General features: G+C 53.8%; 1 protein-coding gene across 1 annotated transcript in view; it reads right to left on the reverse strand.

Moving 5' to 3' along the window:
- Window positions 1–3,086: 3,086 nt before the first annotated feature.
- Window positions 3,087–19,066, reverse strand: part of LOC122391316 (collagen alpha-2(I) chain-like) — a 58,070-nt gene continuing 42,090 nt past the window's right edge. Inside the window, exon 6 of the mRNA XM_043385113.1 lies at window positions 3,087–3,678. Coding sequence (XP_043241048.1) covers window positions 3,631–3,678 — 48 coding nt within the window. The 3' untranslated portion in view covers window positions 3,087–3,630. The remainder of the gene's footprint in view (window positions 3,679–19,066) is intronic.

Here is a 19,066-nt window from a genome sequence, read left to right on the forward strand (position 1 = left end):
ACCGCAGCGCTCACCAAGAGTATTTTCACCTCCACCCGCTAGATGGCAGGAGACGTCGTCACCTGAATGGTATACTGTACCGCAGCGCGCAAGGCCTTTGGAAACCGCAGATGGTGAAGTCCGGAGCTATCTGTCAGCAAAGCCTATTATATGTAGTAACAACAATAACTTTGACGGCACAACCGACAATTTCTACGGCAGTGGAGTCGACCACCACGACACCCTCGTCTTGTCCAGGTAAAGAACTTGCGCCCTGGTTACGCCATGCGCATCCCTGGGATACTTTGGGCTGACGAGGGTGCCAGTCTTCTCTCGCACGATGTATATCATATATTCAATATTCCAGGGTTCCTTTTCGTCCCGTGCTGATTGATGTCTCTTCGCCAATAAGCTCCCATAGTCCCATGTCATTCCAGGCTCCATTTTCGACCCGATGTTTTACCATTACCTCATCTTTATCGCGTTTCAGTGTCCCTTTTCAACCCGTGTTCATGTCTGTTCCTAGCTGTGCTCCTATATCGTCACAGGCTCCACTCTGACCTCTGCTCACGTCCCGCTCCCGTTTCCAGGCACACCCACCGACCCCTGCGCCTGTCCGGACGGCTGGCTCCTCTGTGCCGGCCGCTGTATCTCCTGGCGAACAACGTCCGCTAGTTTCTCCTCCGCGCGGTCCGGGTGCCAGCAGATGGGCGCTCACCTGGCGACCGCTCGGTCCGAGGCCGAACACCAATGTACCCTGGGCTCCAAGTACGGCTGGGTCGGTTCCACTGATGAGGCCACAGAGGGTGTTTATGTTGGTGAAGATGGTCTAGGAGTGATGACTATCCCCACCACCTGGTGGCAGCCGGGTGAGCCGGGTGACGTCACTGGTGGAGAGAATTGCGTCATGACGGGAGGGAGTAGGCCGTGGGCGGATGCGGCGTGCACAAAAACGTATTACTATTTGTGTCAGCTGTCAGCTGTCAGCAGAGGGTGACTTACCATGGACAGTCAGCCGCTACGGTCAGACGGTGCCTCGTTGGTCAGATCATGAACTAAACCACCTGCTGCACAGTCGGTCCAAACAGCCTCACGGGTACGCATGAATACGCCCAGAAAATTCAGCATGACACAATCACCCATTTCAACTAGCTCTGCTCGACACACCGGTATATTCACGAGGGCATGAGTTCAGTGCTCTGTTGGTGCATTGTGCGGCATCCTGGTGTGTATGTTACATGTAGGTATATTATCAAACTATCTTGTACAGAGTTCGTTGCACGTGTCCCCAGTTCCCAAAGGCTGAAACAGACTCTTCCACAAGTCAGGAAATGTGATTTCCCGGCTGCAGAATAACTGCTTCAGTCTTAAGCAGGGGTGGATAATTAGGGGTTTTGGGGATGCTCGAGCCCCCCTCCCCCTGAAATTCAAAGGTCACCAAATAACAGTGCTTCAATGGTTGCTTAAATCACGTCTAAGACAAAATTGCTTTGCGTAAATCGCGAGTAAAGTCAGTAGCGGCGGAACACCTTCAATTAACCCTCGCCCGGGCAGGGCATTTTTCATAACACGGCCTGGCAGGGGGGGTCGATGCGACCCCCCCCCTCGCGATTGGCTCCTATGGCACCTAGAAACACCAAATTTGGTAGGTAGGTGGGCCCCCTGGAGTTCTCGCCCCTGTGCAAATTTGGTTGCTCTAGGTCAATATTTAGGGGGGTTTTGGGGGGTATAAATGTAAAAATTTCGCTAAAAACAGGTCAAAAGTTTTTCGCTTATAGCTTTTGATCTAATTAAGATAGAGCAAAAAGAAAAGCACCAGTGAACTCAGCACAACAAGGCGCGTCGAATGAGATACTATTTAGCTTGCTTAAGTGTACTTAAAGTATTTCTTAAATTTTAAGTAAACTTAAATTAATAAATTAAGTTAAAGTTAACCAAATTGCATCATATCGCATATCATTCGATTCGGCTGATCACAAGGAACACAATGATACCATTTTTTTAAGCTCTAGCGTCATTATGTGCCAAGTTATTGGCAAAAACGTCATTTGACCTCAGTTGACCTCATTTGACCTGACCCATGGATAAGTACACCAAACAAAGAAGCACCAAGTGACCTGCTGTTAAGTACTGTGGTTTCAAAGCACAAAAGTGATAGAACGAAGCGGATATCTCCAGTATTTTCCGAATTTAGTATTTTCCCATAGGCTTAACATTACGACGTAATGACCTCTAACTGACCTCAGGTCAGTGACCTAAAAAAATCCGAACTATGAACTTAGCACATCCTGAAAGTTTGAAGGAAATCAGTGCAAAACTGTGAGTTGGACAGGTGCAAAAAGAAAATTGAAATTTGACCATGACCTTGTACCGGTTTTTCTGACCTGGTGACCTGACCCAAGGTCACCCGAACCTGAAATTTTCAGGTCATATGTAAAAGGGTTGCCCCATAGGCTGTGCCAAATTTGGCGGCGCTGCGCGCCGCCGTTTTTACGCTATCTTCGAAAAACCTTAGGGGGGGGGGGGGTCGCATCGACCCCCCCCCCTGCCAGGGCGAGGGTTAAGGGGGGGGGGGGCACTGCCGACTTTTGGTCCCATTCTTTCCATGCAACGCCCATAGGGCTAATGTTAAAATGCCAAAATCAAAGGGGGGCACGGTGCCCCGGTGCCCTCCCCGTTCCGCCGCCTATGAAAAGTGATGCTGCTGGGAAAACGTACCTATATGTGCTGTTCTGCGCAAGAATTCGACGCTTCCATTCGCCAGGTGCTACAAAACACCCCTGGGAGTATGACAATTCTCCGCCCCTGGTCTTTAGTTGAAGAGGTGAACTGATAATGTGTGAACTTGGCGAACTGATAATGTGTGATATGAACGAGTATCATTACGAATATGTACAGTTTAAGTAAAATCAATTACTAGCACGTTCAATAACAAATCGTTTTATTGCTATGATCGGAGAAACTACGCTTTAACAATCAAAGTTCCTGATAACCTTTATTTTAAGTGTGTGTACCACCGTCACCCTCTGAAAATTTGGCCCATACAGGACAGACAGCACACCTGACTAAATAAAGCTGAACATTCCAGAAGCAAAGAGACGCCGTTGTCCAATGTTCTGAATCATTGTATTAACATCATCAACATGCAAATATATGTAGGTACACAACATGAACAATCGACGTCATTAGTACAATACACAGGACGTACCTTGTCTTCAACCCACAGTTCACCTATGAAGCATTGTGCAACTTCTATTTCCATAAGGGCGACCGCAAACCAAGCTGTTTATGGACGACCGTGTACGACATGATCGAGTTTGGTACGATTTATCGGTCACAATGTGTGAAACGGACCATCGATATCAAACGGTAACACATATTGTTTGTATTGCTTGTTGCCGCCAATCAAACATTGCCAACAAACACGGATTATGAACCGACTGGCGAGTCTTAAAATCTTCGGGAAACACAAACAAACACCAGCAGACACACACACAAACAACACGAACCAGCATCCGGTGCTGGCGTCGATCGCACAGTGTGACACAAGGTCAGGTCATATCAGGTCAGGTCACATCAGGTCACATCAGTTCCCCATACATCAGGTCACCATTACCATCAGGTCATCACCGCGCCTCATATCAGCTTCATCTATTTTCTGTCATACAAGAGCAGCTTGTCACCATGGATCCGGTCAACCTTGGTGATACAGCGCAGCAGTGAGCTAACATGGAGCTATGAGCCATCAGTAAACATTAGCGGAGCTATGCACCAATAGTGAGCTAATGAGGAGCTCCGAGCCAGTGGTGAGCTATTACTTATTTCCTGAACAGCTATAACAGCTATAAATGTGTCTTTTGTCTTGGCTTTGCTTCATAGGTTGCCGCTACTCAAGTGCAGACAAGTGCTTTTTATTTATGAAAAGATATGTACGGATGATTATTGAGTGCTGCATCATTTTACTCAGTACTATTTCCAAACTATGGACAAGGTGCCATACTATATCCTGGCCTGCAAGCTGACCAAATTGATATTCATATAGGATCATAAACATTAAACAGCATTTGAGTATGATGCAGTGAAATACAGACGCAGCTTTTTGTAAGAAAGCTAAACAAGACGGGCATAGGTAACGTTTTTAGCTGTATTTCTTCTGATGCAATATTTATGCTTCCTGCCCTCAGGTGCTGCTCGACAACCACACCTATATTGAAAAGGCCCAGCTCAAGGCCATCAATTTCAACCGACCTATGAAATAGCAGCATCTGGCGGTGAGTGCTCTGATCACAAGGCTTGTGGGCAGGAGGTGCTGGCGACCCACACCGTCACCGGCCGTTGAACTAGCCGTGGAGGGTGTGGGAGTGGCTTCGTTGGAGCCCAGTGATGTGTGGCAACAAGAAAATGGGCTGCGGTGGGGGGTCGCCTGTAATGTGTTTAACATATGCAGTGGAAAGGCTGCCAACAAACTCGACTGGTTCTTGCGAGAAAAGGTGTCTCACTTTCAGCGGGAGAGTACCGTAAATGACAAGGTCGTCAAAACGATTGCTGACCTGGAGGTGCGGATCTAAGCCTGGGTTAAGGTGGGCAACGGCAAGGGCCAAAGAGCAGATGCAACGGTATCCTTTGGTCGATTTGTGAAGCGGTTTCTGTTTTTTTTTTCAATAGGTTAACAGTTGCTGACGGCTCTGTTTTACGGAATTTGAGACATATGAAGATAGCGTTGTTTGTGAAGAGGAAAATAGGTAGTTGGCTGTTCATTGTCTAAGCAACAACCTAGGCTGTCCAAACAACAACCTAGGCTGTCCAACCAAACACCTAGGCTGCCAAACCAAGTACCAACAACCTAGGCTGTCGAAACAACATTAAGGGCTGTTCAACCAATAACCAAGGTTTCTCAACCAACAATCTCGGCTGTCCATTGTCCAATCAACAACCTAGGCTGTCCAACCGATAACCTGGGCTTTTCGTAAGTGGACAAAGCTCGCGTCTCAAGTATGAGGTTGGCGTTCCCAAAGCACGAGCATCACATACATCACACTGCACACAATATATATGAGAGTCACGGCGAGAGAAAACATAGTCACCATGCGATGAAATGGCTGTTACAGAACTATTTGCCTTTGGACAAGGGCGGCCGGCAGCATTTTAGACTGTTCTTGTCTTTTTTCTCAGAAGCGTACGTAGAAGTCTGATAGTGTGATGCGTGTGACAACAGCGCAATATATGTGCTTCCTAAAGCGGTGTCTCGGTGGCAATAGAAATAGACACGAAACGAACATAACTCACGACAACACAATATTAGCGACAACATAGCTGTCTGTGGCATAGCATTGGTAGGAAGTTTCCGTCGACGAAATGCTCTCCAAACCCCTCCTAACCGATGACAAGGCGTGAAAACGAATCAGGAGCTCCTGAAACATCTTTTACTGCCCCAAACTGCTGTCTCAAAGCCGTACCTGGACCTAGTCATCCGTATCTGGCTCATCAGTCCGCCCGAAAGTGAAAGCATGGTCAGCGCAGTCAAAGCAGTGTTCCGCATGCACCTTCAGTTAAAACCCGTCGCCAATGCAGCCATGGAGCCGGCCATTCGTTGGAACGGCCCTGATCTGTGCAGTGCTGACCAGCTTATCGGAGCAGTCGTGGCCAGACTGCAGCTGGGCCGGACCACGAACAGTGGCAGCCCGGCCCCGCTCGCCGGGAAAGTGCTACGGCGTCACTTGGGGAAGTGTGCGCGCGATCGCGGGTGTTTTCAGAGGAGCGTCCCAAAAAGCAGTGAGATATGCTCAAAAGAAAATGTATCCTTGGAGCACAAGGACTTCAGCATGTTGGCTGAAGTCCGGCCCAAATCCCCAAGTTGGAGAAATCGTCCTAGTGCACGGGGAGGGGAGCAGAGGTCGTTGGCCACTGGCTCATGTATGTACTAGCTCTCATTTGTGGACGGGATGGAACGGACTTCCCGTTCAACTTTTAACGAGGAAAACAATTTGTGACGCATACTGGAGTACGGATTAGTGTCCGACTCATACAAGGCGGGATTTACCAGTGTGGAGAGGGCTCCGACGCGTGCAATTCATACTCATTTGCAATATCACTCTACACATTCCATAATTATCCCGTTTCTTTTACGCTGCCTCTGTTTAACTTGTAATGATGCCCTCGGAAAAAACACCCATTTTTGCTGTGTTTGCTGATGCCTTCTCATTTCAGAGAACGATATGGACGTCATATGCCTTCAGAACGACGAGGCGGACCAGTGATTCGTGGAGCAGGCGGTGCCGCTGGAGCCAGTTCGAGACCCAAGGATGCATCTGGTCTTGGGTGACTCAATCGCGGAAAGATCCAGGCTGGGGCTCCATCACGGATTTGACCTGCAGCCGTGCGTGCGAGGGCGCGGCGTGGCTGACGGTCCTCAACAACATCGAGACCGACATCAGCGCCTGGCAGGTGGTGGACGCCGCAAGCGGTGAGCGCCTCGGCAGCGTGCTCCTCTGGCTGAACGGAGCTGAGCTGTACACCCGGTACACGCAAATGTCCTCCTTCACCGCAGCGGATGTAGGCAGCATCGGGGAGCGCGCTACCCGTGTCATCGGTCGCCTCCTGGACATGGCCGAAAACGTGTGCGTCCTCGGGCCCCCGCCGAGGCCGGCCGGAGAGCTGCTCGGTACTCCCTGGCAGATCACCGCACCCTACCACCATGAGCGATAACTGATGCGGCTCGACCTCGGCGACCGTCCCAAGTGCCTGTCCATCGGGAGGTCGCTTGTGCGGAAGATGGGTCGCCACGAGCGGGGGATCTGGGGCATCGAGCACTTCTTTGTTGACGGCATGCACTCCCCTCGGGTACGCCAAGCTGACAGCGTCCGCCCACCTCCCCAAGTGGCTGAAAATGGGTGATGAGTAATGCGTGTGCCACGGACATCAACCTCCCGTACAATCTGGTGACGACGAGGCGCTCCCACTGCAGCGCCAGCTGATGCGGCCCTACCCGAGAGCTTCGCTAGCAGGCGAGCAAGCCGACGCTAGACACATCACCAACTACCGTCTCAAGCGAGCCCGCCGATGCGTGGAGAACGCATTTGGCATTATGATCCAGCGCTGGCGGATTATCCACGGTAATTGCCGGCCTGCGCAGTAAAACAGCGATATAATTCGGTGAGATGTTTATCTTAGGTTTGTCTAGTTCAGTTTAATTTGCTATATTGTTTCTCGATATATTTACTGTGTTTTGTTGCCTTCGTTTGGTTGGATAATCGACAGCCGTTTGGCACGGACAGACTGCGCCAGGAGAAGAGGCAGACAGTTGTGTCCTCAAGAGCTGTATGTGATCTGATTGTTTCATTTTTCGTTTTTATTGGGGGGGGGGGGGGGTACCGTGTGTAATGACCACTGCCGGCATAATACATGAGTGCCGAAATATCAAGTTTGAGAGATGCGCAGCAAGCAAGAAATCGGCTACGAGACAACTTTGAGGCAACCAACTGTTGCAGAAAAGCACAGGCGGTCACAGCTGCCATTCATGAAGAAGCCGACCGGTTCTGGCTACATGGTGCCCACTGGACGACCCGACAACGCAGCTTCCAACCGATCTACCCGAACACCCTCCTTAGTCCAGTCCAATCAGCCGCCTCTCGGAGTGATGCCCTTCAGTGACGGACAACGTCCCAAGGTACGCCGTGCACGTATTGACTTCGGACTTGCCGCCAGACCGTACCGCCCGTGGCCAAACAAGCCAGTACACCTCAGCATGGAGTCCAGCTCTCTGTAACGTGCATGCGCGGTCAATGATTTTTGAAACAACCATCCGAGAGCGGTTGGTTCGCTGCATGTTGGACAGCGAGCCGGCGGTTCTCAGGTCCCCGCTGCACTGACACGCAGGCGTGCTAGCCGACATCGCAGGTAGGTATACCCGGCTGATGCTGCAATCGATGTGTCGTGAGATGACAAGTGCGTCAAAAGCCGGCCTGAAAAAAGCAGGGCCGATAGCTAGTCCAGGTCCGAGAAAGCAGGTCCGAAGCTTCAGCGTCGCTAGTGTGACCTCACACGGCGAATGTTGACCGCCTGAAGGGCAGCCGCGTGGCGCCGCTCGGCTGGGAAAGGGGCGGCGCCCGAAGGATTGCGGAGGAGCCACGGCGCCTGCAAAGCGCCGCCGATGCCTGACTGGCAACGTTAGCGCTAACGTGCCGAATGCGATAGGACATGGTGCTGGGCATTGATACGTGACTTCTCTACCAACTGGTGATTTGTATTGGCGTGTATTTGCATAGATAGCACGTGGCTTATCTGCTGGATATGCTGCTGGCTTATCACCTTTTATGAAACTGTTCGGCTGTGTTCATATGCATTGCTGTACAACTGCGACTGTACAAATGCTGCATATCTTGTGCGTTTGTGAAAGCATGCATGTTATGCTGGATATGCACCATGGAAGCAACTTTTATGAAAGTGTTCGGCTGTGTTCATATGCATTGCTTTACAACTGCGACTGTACAAATACTGCATATCTTGTAGGTACGTTTATCTGATCGATGAATTAATACAGGAATCCGTTGTCATTCGGGTGTGTTTCGTAATAGCTCTTCCAACTTTGACGAATATCGACAGTGCCGTAACAAAATGGGTAATTCGTGTACAGACTGCAACCAAACTGGTACAAGTTCTTTTACGACATATTCCTTAAAGGGACTATCCCACCTTTAACATGGGGTTTGAGTTGCGATAGCCAAGTTTGCGGCGAGGTTCAGAAACCACTATCTATCTAGGTTGCAACCCCCGCGGCCTCTTGGTGTTGAAGAAATTCGTTCCCTTCATTTGAAAATGGGCCTTGTACAAGGCCCTATCTTCAACATGGAGCGACCGTTAGTGTGACGTCACCTCGTTTAGTCATTCTGATTTAAATGGGTTTGTTCGTTGAAAAATCGCTTAAAACTTGGTCTGAACTTTGTTGTGGTGCCTACAGAGTAAAAAGAATCAGCTTTATGACAGTAATGTGGCCTGGAGAAGGAGATAATTTTGGGCTGTGACGTCACATATTTGAAAGTTTGTGTGTGGAATATGGGAAGCCTAAGATGTTTAATGAAAAATAAATGCCAGAACCGTGTTCCTGGTCATCCAATCTATAAAGTCGGGCACAATTTAACTGGTTTTAACAACATTTTAGAAGGTGGGATAGTCCCTTTAATCAGATGAATATTTTTCATAGATTTTGGGCGTACGCGTGGAAAGGACAGCCACTCGTCATCAATGGCACGAAGGAAGAGGACAATTACGTCCAAGCTGACAGCCTAACCAGCGAGGCCCAGCTCTCCAACACCGTCATACGTTGTGTCAACGAGTCTGAGATGTTTCTCGACTCTAGCCTGATCATGACCACACGTCACTGGATTCCAAATCTAGTAACGGCGTACGTCAGCTCCTATGTTACAGGAGTCCAGTAGAGCAGACTATTGCTACTACACCATTCGCGCTTCTTAGCGCGCCGCCAAACCGCACTTCTTAGTGCGAAGAAGCAACTTTAATTTAGTATTTTCGTTTCGCCTAATGCGACATGTCACCGTTGTGACTTACTTTAATTGTGCTATCTCAATGAAGATGTGTTACGTTTAGGAAAAGCGGATATTGCTAACCCTGAAGTCGATTACGACGCCCCCCCCCCCACCCCCACCAATCTAGGACAACCTACCTTTTGGTAGTGGGCGTATCATATGCGGGAAACCCTACCCGACAAAATTCCCGCAATAAACGCTGATTCCACTAAAAAAAGACAAACAAAAAGTACTGTTTTCTCAATATTTTCCCCTCTGCTTTTTGTGTAACTTGCATACTTGGGCCTGCCATGCCATCTTACGCCTAGATTGTTTCATTTCTAGTACCGTTTCGCCCTTCAGCAGATCTCACCGGTGGCGGTCCGGCCGTCGGCTTTACCAGCACTGGCCTCGGTTCCCGACGTGGTGGCTTCTCGGACAGGCGTCCCAACCGTCTTCCGGGTGGACAGCTTGGTCGAAGAACGAAACTGGGGCGATCGAACGGCAAATGGGCTCGAGCATCTGGACAATGAAATGTGCAGTCAGCGCAGTCCCAGTCAGTGCAGCGCTCATGCAGCTACTAATCGGCGGCAGCTTCGCCTTCTGGGCGGCGCAGCGCTGCACTCTCGGACCAACGGCGGACCATCACCGGCTCCCTCCGTCTGGTGAGGGAGCACCTAACATCCCTCCTGATGGCCTCCTGTGAGGAGCTTTGGGACCTGGACATCCTGCTGGAAGGCGAGACGGAGCCGCTCCCAGAGCGCCAGGCTGCTGCTCCGCCTGGTCGTGTTTAGAGGTATCCGCTGGGACCCCATAGCTCCCTGCTGGGAGAGCTGGTGGAGTTATGCCATCCCCTGCCTGGCCCGCGCGGCCCCCACCTGCTCTAATGGTATCACCACATGTACTCGGGGACACACCAACAGCAGTGTTACCTGTACATAGCCTGGAGCGTGGTGAACCCGGCGGATCTGGCGGGCGGCGAGCCGATGGTGTCACCGGTCGGTGACGCCGTCACGCTCGACGTGACGCCGCTCACCCGGTTCCTCACCGAGTCTGACCTGCAGTCCCTGCTGGGTGACCCGGCTGCGGTGGCCACCTGGTGAGGTCAGCAGCTGCGGCGGCCGCCGGCGGAGCCGCGGGCCGGGCCGAGCTACTGCTGCCGCCCAAGCTGCTGCTGCAGGCCCTCTGTGAGGCCGTGCCGCGGAAGATAAACTGGTGGCGAGAGAGGGACCGGAAGGAGAAGCAGAATTGAAACGGGAACTTCGGACCACTGAACACCTACCAGCGGTGCCGGGAGAGGTTAACAAAACTGTCGAGGGGTTGTACCGCGGAGGTTGTACTGCATTAAGGGCTGACCATGGGCATGCCGGTGCTGGCAGAGTGGTCGTGATGCCGCTCCCGCCGCGTTCTCGCCTTCTGGCCCGTGATGTGTTGGTTGCAGTGAACCGGCGCAGGCGGCGACTGTCGAACCAGGTGCTGCGACGGCAGTTCTCCCGCCCCAGCGCCAACCCTGAAGTCACGTTCGGACACTTCACGGTTGCAGATGACTTCCTTGGCCCCGACGGCGTGCACCGCCAGCTGCGGGATGGCAGGCCCTGGCGGAAGCGATGACCAACATGTCGCGCAACGCGCAAATCGCCGGGCTTTCTCACATGTCCGTCCCCCGGGCCGGCAGTCGTGATACGTTTTGTGTGTGTCCCGCTGCACCTGCGTTACGATCCCAGCTCTTGTTTCCTAATCGCATACCTCACATATGTTGCTTTGTGTTCTCGTCTGACAATACGCGGCTAGTCGATCCCTCTTTGACGTTGAAAATCGGTCACACCGTCAGCAAGGTGTTGATGACCTCAGGGCAAGACATGGCAAATACCACCAATAAGCCTGCAGTAGGGAAAAATTATCGGCATGCCGGTAGTGCGGTAGGGAAACTATGGAACTCTACTTTCAAAGCCTGTCACGGGACCTGCGAGCAAAGAGCGTGAAAAAGGAGGCAGCCGGCGGCTACATGTGGCTATTTGCCACAATGCAGAAGGCCATCAGTCTCTCACAGCTAGATCACGGCTCCAAAAACTTCCGTCTGATGGCGCTGTCGAAGGAACAGCAGTGGATGCATCGGTGCCGTATTTGATTACTTGATTGAACACTATTCTTGCATTTACCTGTCCGGTGCAGTAGTGAGGGCCCTGAAGCCATAAGTCGCACCCGGGGCCCGGGCAGAGGCTCCTTATCACCCTAGACAAATGTCAGTCAGAGCATAACGCCCAGCCCATCGTGTCTTGTGAAAATCGCCAATGCAGCCGATGATCCTACTTCGGACCAAGAGGAAGAACTGTCTGCGGTATCAGACGAGCAGGCACCACAGACCTCTCAGATGCACTGTCCTTTCCCAAATGCAGCCGATGATCCTGCTTCGGACCAAGAGGAAGAACTGTCTGCGGTATCAGACGAGCAGGCACCACAAACCTCTCAGATGCACTGTCCTATTCTAAATGCAGCCGATGATCCTGCTTCGGACCAAGAGGAAGAACTCTAAGCGGTACCAGACGAGCAGGCACCACAGACATCTCAGATGTACTGTCCTTTCCCAAATGCAGCCGAGGATCCTGCTTCGGACCAAGAGGAAGAACTCTATGCGGTATCAGACGATCAGGTCCAACAGACCTCTCATATGCACTGTCCTTTCCCAAATGCAGCCGATGATCCTGCTTCGGACCAAGAGGAAGAACTGCCTGCGGTTTATTGTAGCTGTGCGCGTGTCTCCGATGCCACGCGCTGCTTCCGTTGCCAAAGGTTCGGCCACACCTAGGGTGACAGCTGAGGTAAGCCCATGTGCTCCTAGTGTGCGTCCCGGAATGACGCCCAACCAGGACAGTCCCTCGAAGACCCCTCGATGCTTCAACTGCAGAAGGGGGGGGGGGCCTCACTCCGCAAATGAAAGGTCCTCCCCTACATGAGCCGAGGAGAAAGAGATAGGCATCATCAATAGCACCAGAAATCTGTCGTTCAAAGCTACACGGGAGATGCATAGCCAAAGCCACCCAAAGACCTTGTATGCCCAGAAGGTGAAAGAAACAAACTCTTCAGACCCTCCTCCCAAACAGGTGTGCACAGCTCGTGCGCACCAGCTGGGAAAAAGTCCAGGGAACTGCAGGGACATCTCTACCCTGCTCATGGCTGGCGCCTGGGTCAAAACGAAAAGGACAGCGCCTAGTTGAGACGGATTTCAACAGTTATCTCACAAAGCTGGAAAGCGGTAAGAAAGTGTTCAGCTCTGCTCCTGATCCCCTACCAGGCCCTTCTGAGAAAAAATGGCAGGGTTCTTCGAGCAGCTACAAACAGTGTGCCCAACTGCTGCCATTTTAGAGAAAGCTGCTGGGTTCGCAGAAGCTGCGCCTGAAATCCCTTTGCCATCAGAGTCCCCTACGTTCTCGAGAAGCTAGTAAAATGCACCTAGCTCTGGGCGATTCCATTGCCCGAAGAGGTAAACTTCAGACTACCGATATGGCAGACGAGATCTTTTATCAGTCGACCCCCGATCGCCGCCCGGAGCGGACGTGTCCCCTCCGCGCCAGGTACCACCCTTTGTGAGCGAGTCAGAGACAGTGAACGACCGCGAGTGAACAGTGCGGCCGGCGACGGGTGGCCATACCATATAGTGGTGACTCCAAATTGACTATGGCTAACAAAGGACAGAGTAACCACGATCTCCACGCGGCTGTGATGAACATTCTGAAAGAGGAATCCTTCACGGCACGATTACTGGATATCGTGACGAGGCTGGGCAGTCAACCGTGTAAACGAGGCGACGGAAGCGAGGATTGTGGCACTGGAGAACGAGCTGGCAGCCACCAAAACCAAGCTGGAGCAGACGGAACGGCGTATTGAGGACAAAGACGCGTACAGCCGACGCAACTGCCTAATCATTAGCGACATCCCGGGGACACCCGACCAGGCGACTGACCGGCTGGTCCTGGATGTCGGACGGGCTCGACCTGTCAGCGGAGTGCCTCGACAGATCCCACAGTCTGGACCGACCGCAACCGGACAAGAAGCAGCCGATCATCGCGAAGTTTGCATCCTTCAACCTCAGACAAAAGCTGCTCTCTACGAGAAAGGAGCTGGCGGCACACAAGGTGGGAGATCATCCCATCTTAACTCGATCTGTCGTCAGCCAGACCTTCATTTCCGAGTGTCTGACGCCCAAAAACCAGCATCTGTTGTACGTCGCCCGGCAACTGAAGCAGAGGAAATCGCTCTAGGCGGCGTATACCACCAACGGTAGTGTGAAAATAAAAAAGACAGAGGGCTTAACCTCGCCTGCACCTGAACCTGATGCCCGGGACGGTTCACAGACCAGCTAGCCACCAGCATGGCTCTCAGCAAGCGAATTCCGCAAATGGAGACCGCCCAGCGTCGACTCAAAGACGCAGCACCGCAAAGCTGAGAGGTCACGTTTAACAAGCGTACAGTGGACATAACTGCCATTAACCTGGTGGTTCCCACAGCGCCACCAGGTGAAATGCTGGCCAACTTTGTTGTAGCCGCTCCCGTTGTGAAGGAACACGATGGAACAGAAATGGCAGGTGAACTTACGACGTCACTAGCGAGAAAGGGAGCGACATGTCCCGAACGGTTGGCGGTGTTTGGTGGCAGCGGATAGTTCCACCAAATGGATGTAGCCAGAAAGCTGTCAGTCTCTCTCAGTCAGAGGCAGTGGCAACGGACAGCCCCACCACATGGCTGTAGCCAGAAAGCTGTCAGTCTCTCCCAGTCAGAAGCAGTATGACGGCTTTGAGATCCCCGCGTGTCTCGGAAAAACAAGGAGGAAATGTTTAATCTTGTGGACGAGCTAACGGACGGTCACGTTGATGAAAAGCGTGAAAGGGGCCATACAACAGACTTGTCATCCTCACCGAAGCGGCCATTCTCGTCTTTAACAAGCGACGAGGCGGGGAGGCTGCGAGGATTTTGGTTTCCACCTACATTGATCGTTAGAGGCAAGTCACAAACCGGAACATACTGAAGGCGCTGTCTCCCCTCGAGCAGAAGCTGGCCGAAAAACTCGACCTGCTCCAATTCATCGGGAAACGAAAGAGGCGCGTGCCGAGTATCATCACGCCCTACGTCAAGGCCGCTCTTGATGTGCTAGTACTGAAGCTGAACTCGATGGGCCGCAGCTCTCGAACATTCATAATGGGGGTGTTCAGCTTATTTCCTCACCAGGTGGCAGCACTCCCCTTCGGACACAGAAACTGTGGCCGCGAATGCGCCTATTGCGCCCACTGTGCTTTGCACTCTGTGACCTATATACGGCATTGCTGTGTAGAGTCCGTGCGCTCGGTTGAAGGAATTGAAGTTCGGTGAATTTTATAACAGTTGACTTTAATTTCACTCAGAGGTGTTGTGAATTTATAGTCAGCAAGTGTCAGAACATGGAAAGGCGAGTATCCAGAGACCATATGCGACTGTAGTGCGCATGCCACAACCTGAACCTGGTGGTCGGCCATGCCCTTGGGGTAACTGACCTCCGTGATCCAGTATACGCTGCCCTAGCGGGGCAGATCGCGGTTTAGAAGTCCCTGGTGTCACTGGTGAAGCGTAAAGGCCTGAACCACCTACTGGAGAAATCTCTAAAGCAGCAGGTGGATACGCGCTGGAACAGCCTACTGACCATGATCCGGTCGGTACTGGAGGTCTTGCCGGAGCTGCCAAGCCAGAGAGATTCGCGCAGTCAGAGGTGTCTGATCTCGTGAACCAGCTCAGCAGAAGCCAGATGCTCACCATCATCGACCTGCGGCAGCCGATCGAGATGGCGTCCCAGCATCTGAGCGCGGCCCGCTACAGCACTCTCCACAGCACTGATCGCATTATCGTGTGTGTAATGTGTATTTTACGGTTTGGCAGTTTTGAATTGGTTGCTGAAATGCGTGTCTGTGTGTTTTTAGACGCTGCACTGGAACATCTCATACCAGAGCTCTGCGAGAAGGATACTCTTTAGGCAGCCCCCACAGACCATGGTGATATGGGCTGAGGGAGGCCCTCTGGGTCGAGGGCGAGAAGCTTGTCGATTTTGAAGTGCTGAACAAGATCGACCAGTTCCTGACATGGGGCGCCGCCTTCGCGGTGTTCATCCAGAAGCCAAGTCGCAAAGCCACAGAATGTTCCGCGTACGTGGCAACTGTGCTGATACTTTAAACGGGCATCCTGATTCCTGAAGCCCCCTAAAGGGCTTGCTATAGATCCCTTCTAGGAGCTATTAGGTTGCAGCCTGATAATTGATTATTGAGGCTGCATAATTGATTATTGGTTGGGTGTGCGCCGCGCCGTCCCAGCTCCTGCGTGGTGTGGGGAATCAGGCGGCGGTACCCGACACCCGACCATAACTACACCGGCTTCAGGCAGGTGCTCCGCAAGTTGTAAGCTGTGGTACAGAGGCAAGAGGCATACAGAGACACTTTGAAAGACGAGTTATGAGCGCGATTGATGTGTGTTTTTTGTGATTGATGGATGACGCGAACAGCCGCGGTCAGCAGCAGCGCAAGATTCACCTCGCGTTCCCGGTACGTTCTAATGTTCGACAATCTAGTGTGATTACAAAGCGTGTTTTGCATTGTGCTGCTGCGTCCGTTCGGGTGTCGGGCCGTCACACTACTTTCTCAGTTCTTTGCCGTCCATCTACGAGCTCTGGCGCGCGCTGTGCTGCCTGCGATGACGGAACGGCTCCGACACCCACTGCTGGCCCGGCAATATACAGCGCCCACAGCCGTTTTGTCAAGATGTGTTATCTAAGTCTGTGTTATGTACATGCACAGACTTGTACATAAACACAGAGATATGTAGTTACATACACAGCTCTCGTCAAAGCATGCAATAATGTAGGCACTAAGCAGTTCGTGACCCCGTTGCTGTGACACTAACGGGCAGACCGCGCTGCACCATCCGGACGGCCGTGGAGGAGACGGCTATGGCCGCTGCGCCGCAGCCAAGTTCAGGAACCGACCAGTCCCCGGCGTTGAAGGAGTCCACCTCTACGGCCTTAACTACCGCACCATCCGGACGGCCGTGGAGGAGACGGCTATGGCCGCTGCGCCGCAGCCAAGTTCAGGAACCGACCAGTCCCCGGCGTTGAAGGAGTCCACCTCTACGGCCTTAACTACCGCACCATCCGGACGGCCGTGGAGGAGACGGCTATGGCCGCTGCGCCGCAGTCAAGTTCAGGAACCGACCAGTCCCCGGCGTTGAAGGAGTCCACCTCTACGGCCTTAACTACCGCACCATCCGGACAGCCGTGGAGGAGACGGCTTTGGCCGCTGCGCCGCAGTCAAGTTCAGGAACCGACCAGTCCCCGGCGTTGAAGGAGTCCACCTCTACGGCCTTAACTACCGCACCATCCGGACGGCCGTGGAGGAGATGGCTATGGCCGCTGCGCCGCAGTCAAGTTCAGGAACCGACCAGTCCCCGGCGTTGAAGGAGTCCACCTCTACGGCCTTAACTACCGCACCATCCGGACGGCCGTGGAGGAGACGGCTACGGCCGCTGCGCCGCAGTCAAGTTCAGGAACCGACCAGTCCCCGGCGTTGAAGGAGTCCACCTCCACGGCCTTAACTGCCGCACCATCCGGACGGCCGTGGAGGAGACGGCTATGGCCGCTGCGCCGCAGCCAAGTTCAGGAACCGACCAGTCCCCGGCGTTGAAGGAGTCCACCTCTACGGCCTTAACTACCGCACCATCCGGACGGCCGTGGAGGAGACGGCTATGGCCGCTGCGCCGCAGCCAAGTTCAGGAACCGACCAGTCCCCGGCGTTGAAGGAGACCACCTCTACGGCCTTAACTACCGCACCATCCGGACGGCCGTGGAGGAGACGGCTATGGCCGCTGCGCCGCAGCCAAGTTCCGGACGGCCGTGGAGGAGACGGCTATGGCCGCTGCGCCGCAGCCAAGTTCAGGAACCGACCAGTCCCCGGCGTTGAAGGAGTCCACCTCTACGGCCTTAACTACCGCACCATCCGGACGGCCGTGGAGGAGACGGCTATGGCCGCTGCGCCGCAGTCAAGTTCAGGAACCGACCAGTCCCCGGTGTTGAAGGAGTCCACCTCTACGGCCTCAACTACCGCACCATCCGGACGGCCGTGGAGGAGACGGCTATGGCCGCTGCGCCGCAGTCAAGTTCAGGAACCGACCAGTCCCCGGCGTTGAAGGAGTCCACCTCCACGGCCTTAACTACCGCACCATCCGGACGGCCGTGGAGGAGACGGCTATGGCCGCTGCGCCGCAGTCAAGTTCAGGAACCGACCAGTCCCCGGCGTTGAAGGAGACCACCTCTACGGCCTTAACTACCGCACCATCCGGACTGCCGTGGAGGAGACGGCTATGGCCGCTGCGCCGCAGCCAAGTTCAGGAACCGACCAGTCCCCGGCGTTGAAGGAGACCACCTCTACGGCCTTAACTACCGCACCATCCGGACGGCCGTGGAGGAGACAGCTATGGCCGCTGCGCCGCAGCCAAGTTCAGTAACCGACCAGTCCCCGGCGTTGAAGGAGTCCACCTCTACGGCCTTAACTACCGCACCATCCGGACGGCCGTGGAGGAGACGGCTATGGCCGCTGCGCCGCAGCCAAGTTCAGGAACCGACCAGTCCCCGGCGTTGAAGGAGTCCACCTCTACGGCCTTAACTACCGCACCATCCGGACGGCCGTGGAGGAGACGGCTATGGCCGCTGCGCCGCAGCCAAGTTCAGGAACCGACCAGTCCCCGGCGTTGAAGGAGTCCACCTCCACGGCCTTAACTACCGCACCATCCGGACGGCCGTGGAGGAGACGGCTATGGCCGCTGCGCCGCAGCCAAGTTCAGGAACCGACCAGTCCCCGGCGTTGAAGGAGTCCACCTCCACGGCCTTAACTACCGCACCATCCGGACGGCCGTGGAGGAGACGGCTATGGCCGCTGCGCCGCAGCCAAGTTCAGGAACCGACCATTCCCCGGGCGTTGAAGGAGTCCACCTCTACGGCCTTAACTACCGCACCATCCGGACGGCCGTGGAGGAGACGGCTATGGCCGCTGCGCCGCAGCCAAGTTCAGGAACCGACCAGTCCCCGGCGTTGAAGGAGACCACCTCTACGGCCTTAACTACCGCACCATCCGGACGGCCGTGGAGGAGACGGCTATGGCCGCTGCGCCGCAGTCAAGTTCAGGAACCGACCAGTCCCCGGTGTTGAAGGAGTCCACCTCTACGGCCTCAACTACCGCACCATCCGGACGGCCGTGGAGGAGACGGCTATGGCCGCTGCGCCGCAGTCAAGTTCAGGAACCGACCAGTCCCCGGTGTTGAAGGAGTCCACCTCTACGGCCTCAACTACCGCACCATCCGGACGGCCGTGGAGGACACGGCTATGGCCGCTGCGCCGCAGCCAAGTTCAGGAACCGAGCAGTCCCCGGCGTTGAAGGAGTCCACCTCTACGGCCTTAACCCGCGCGGGGCTGGGGTCTCCAGCCGAACGCGCGGGGCTGGGGGGGGGGGGGGGTAAATTTTACCCCCCCCCCCTGTTATCTCCCGAACTAATGGTCCGAT

The sequence above is a fragment of the Amphibalanus amphitrite genome, unplaced genomic scaffold, assembly GCF_019059575.1.
Source record: "Amphibalanus amphitrite isolate SeventyFive unplaced genomic scaffold, NRLGWU_Aamphi_draft 000431F_arrow, whole genome shotgun sequence".
Classification (NCBI taxonomy): domain Eukaryota; kingdom Metazoa; phylum Arthropoda; class Thecostraca; order Balanomorpha; family Balanidae; genus Amphibalanus; species Amphibalanus amphitrite.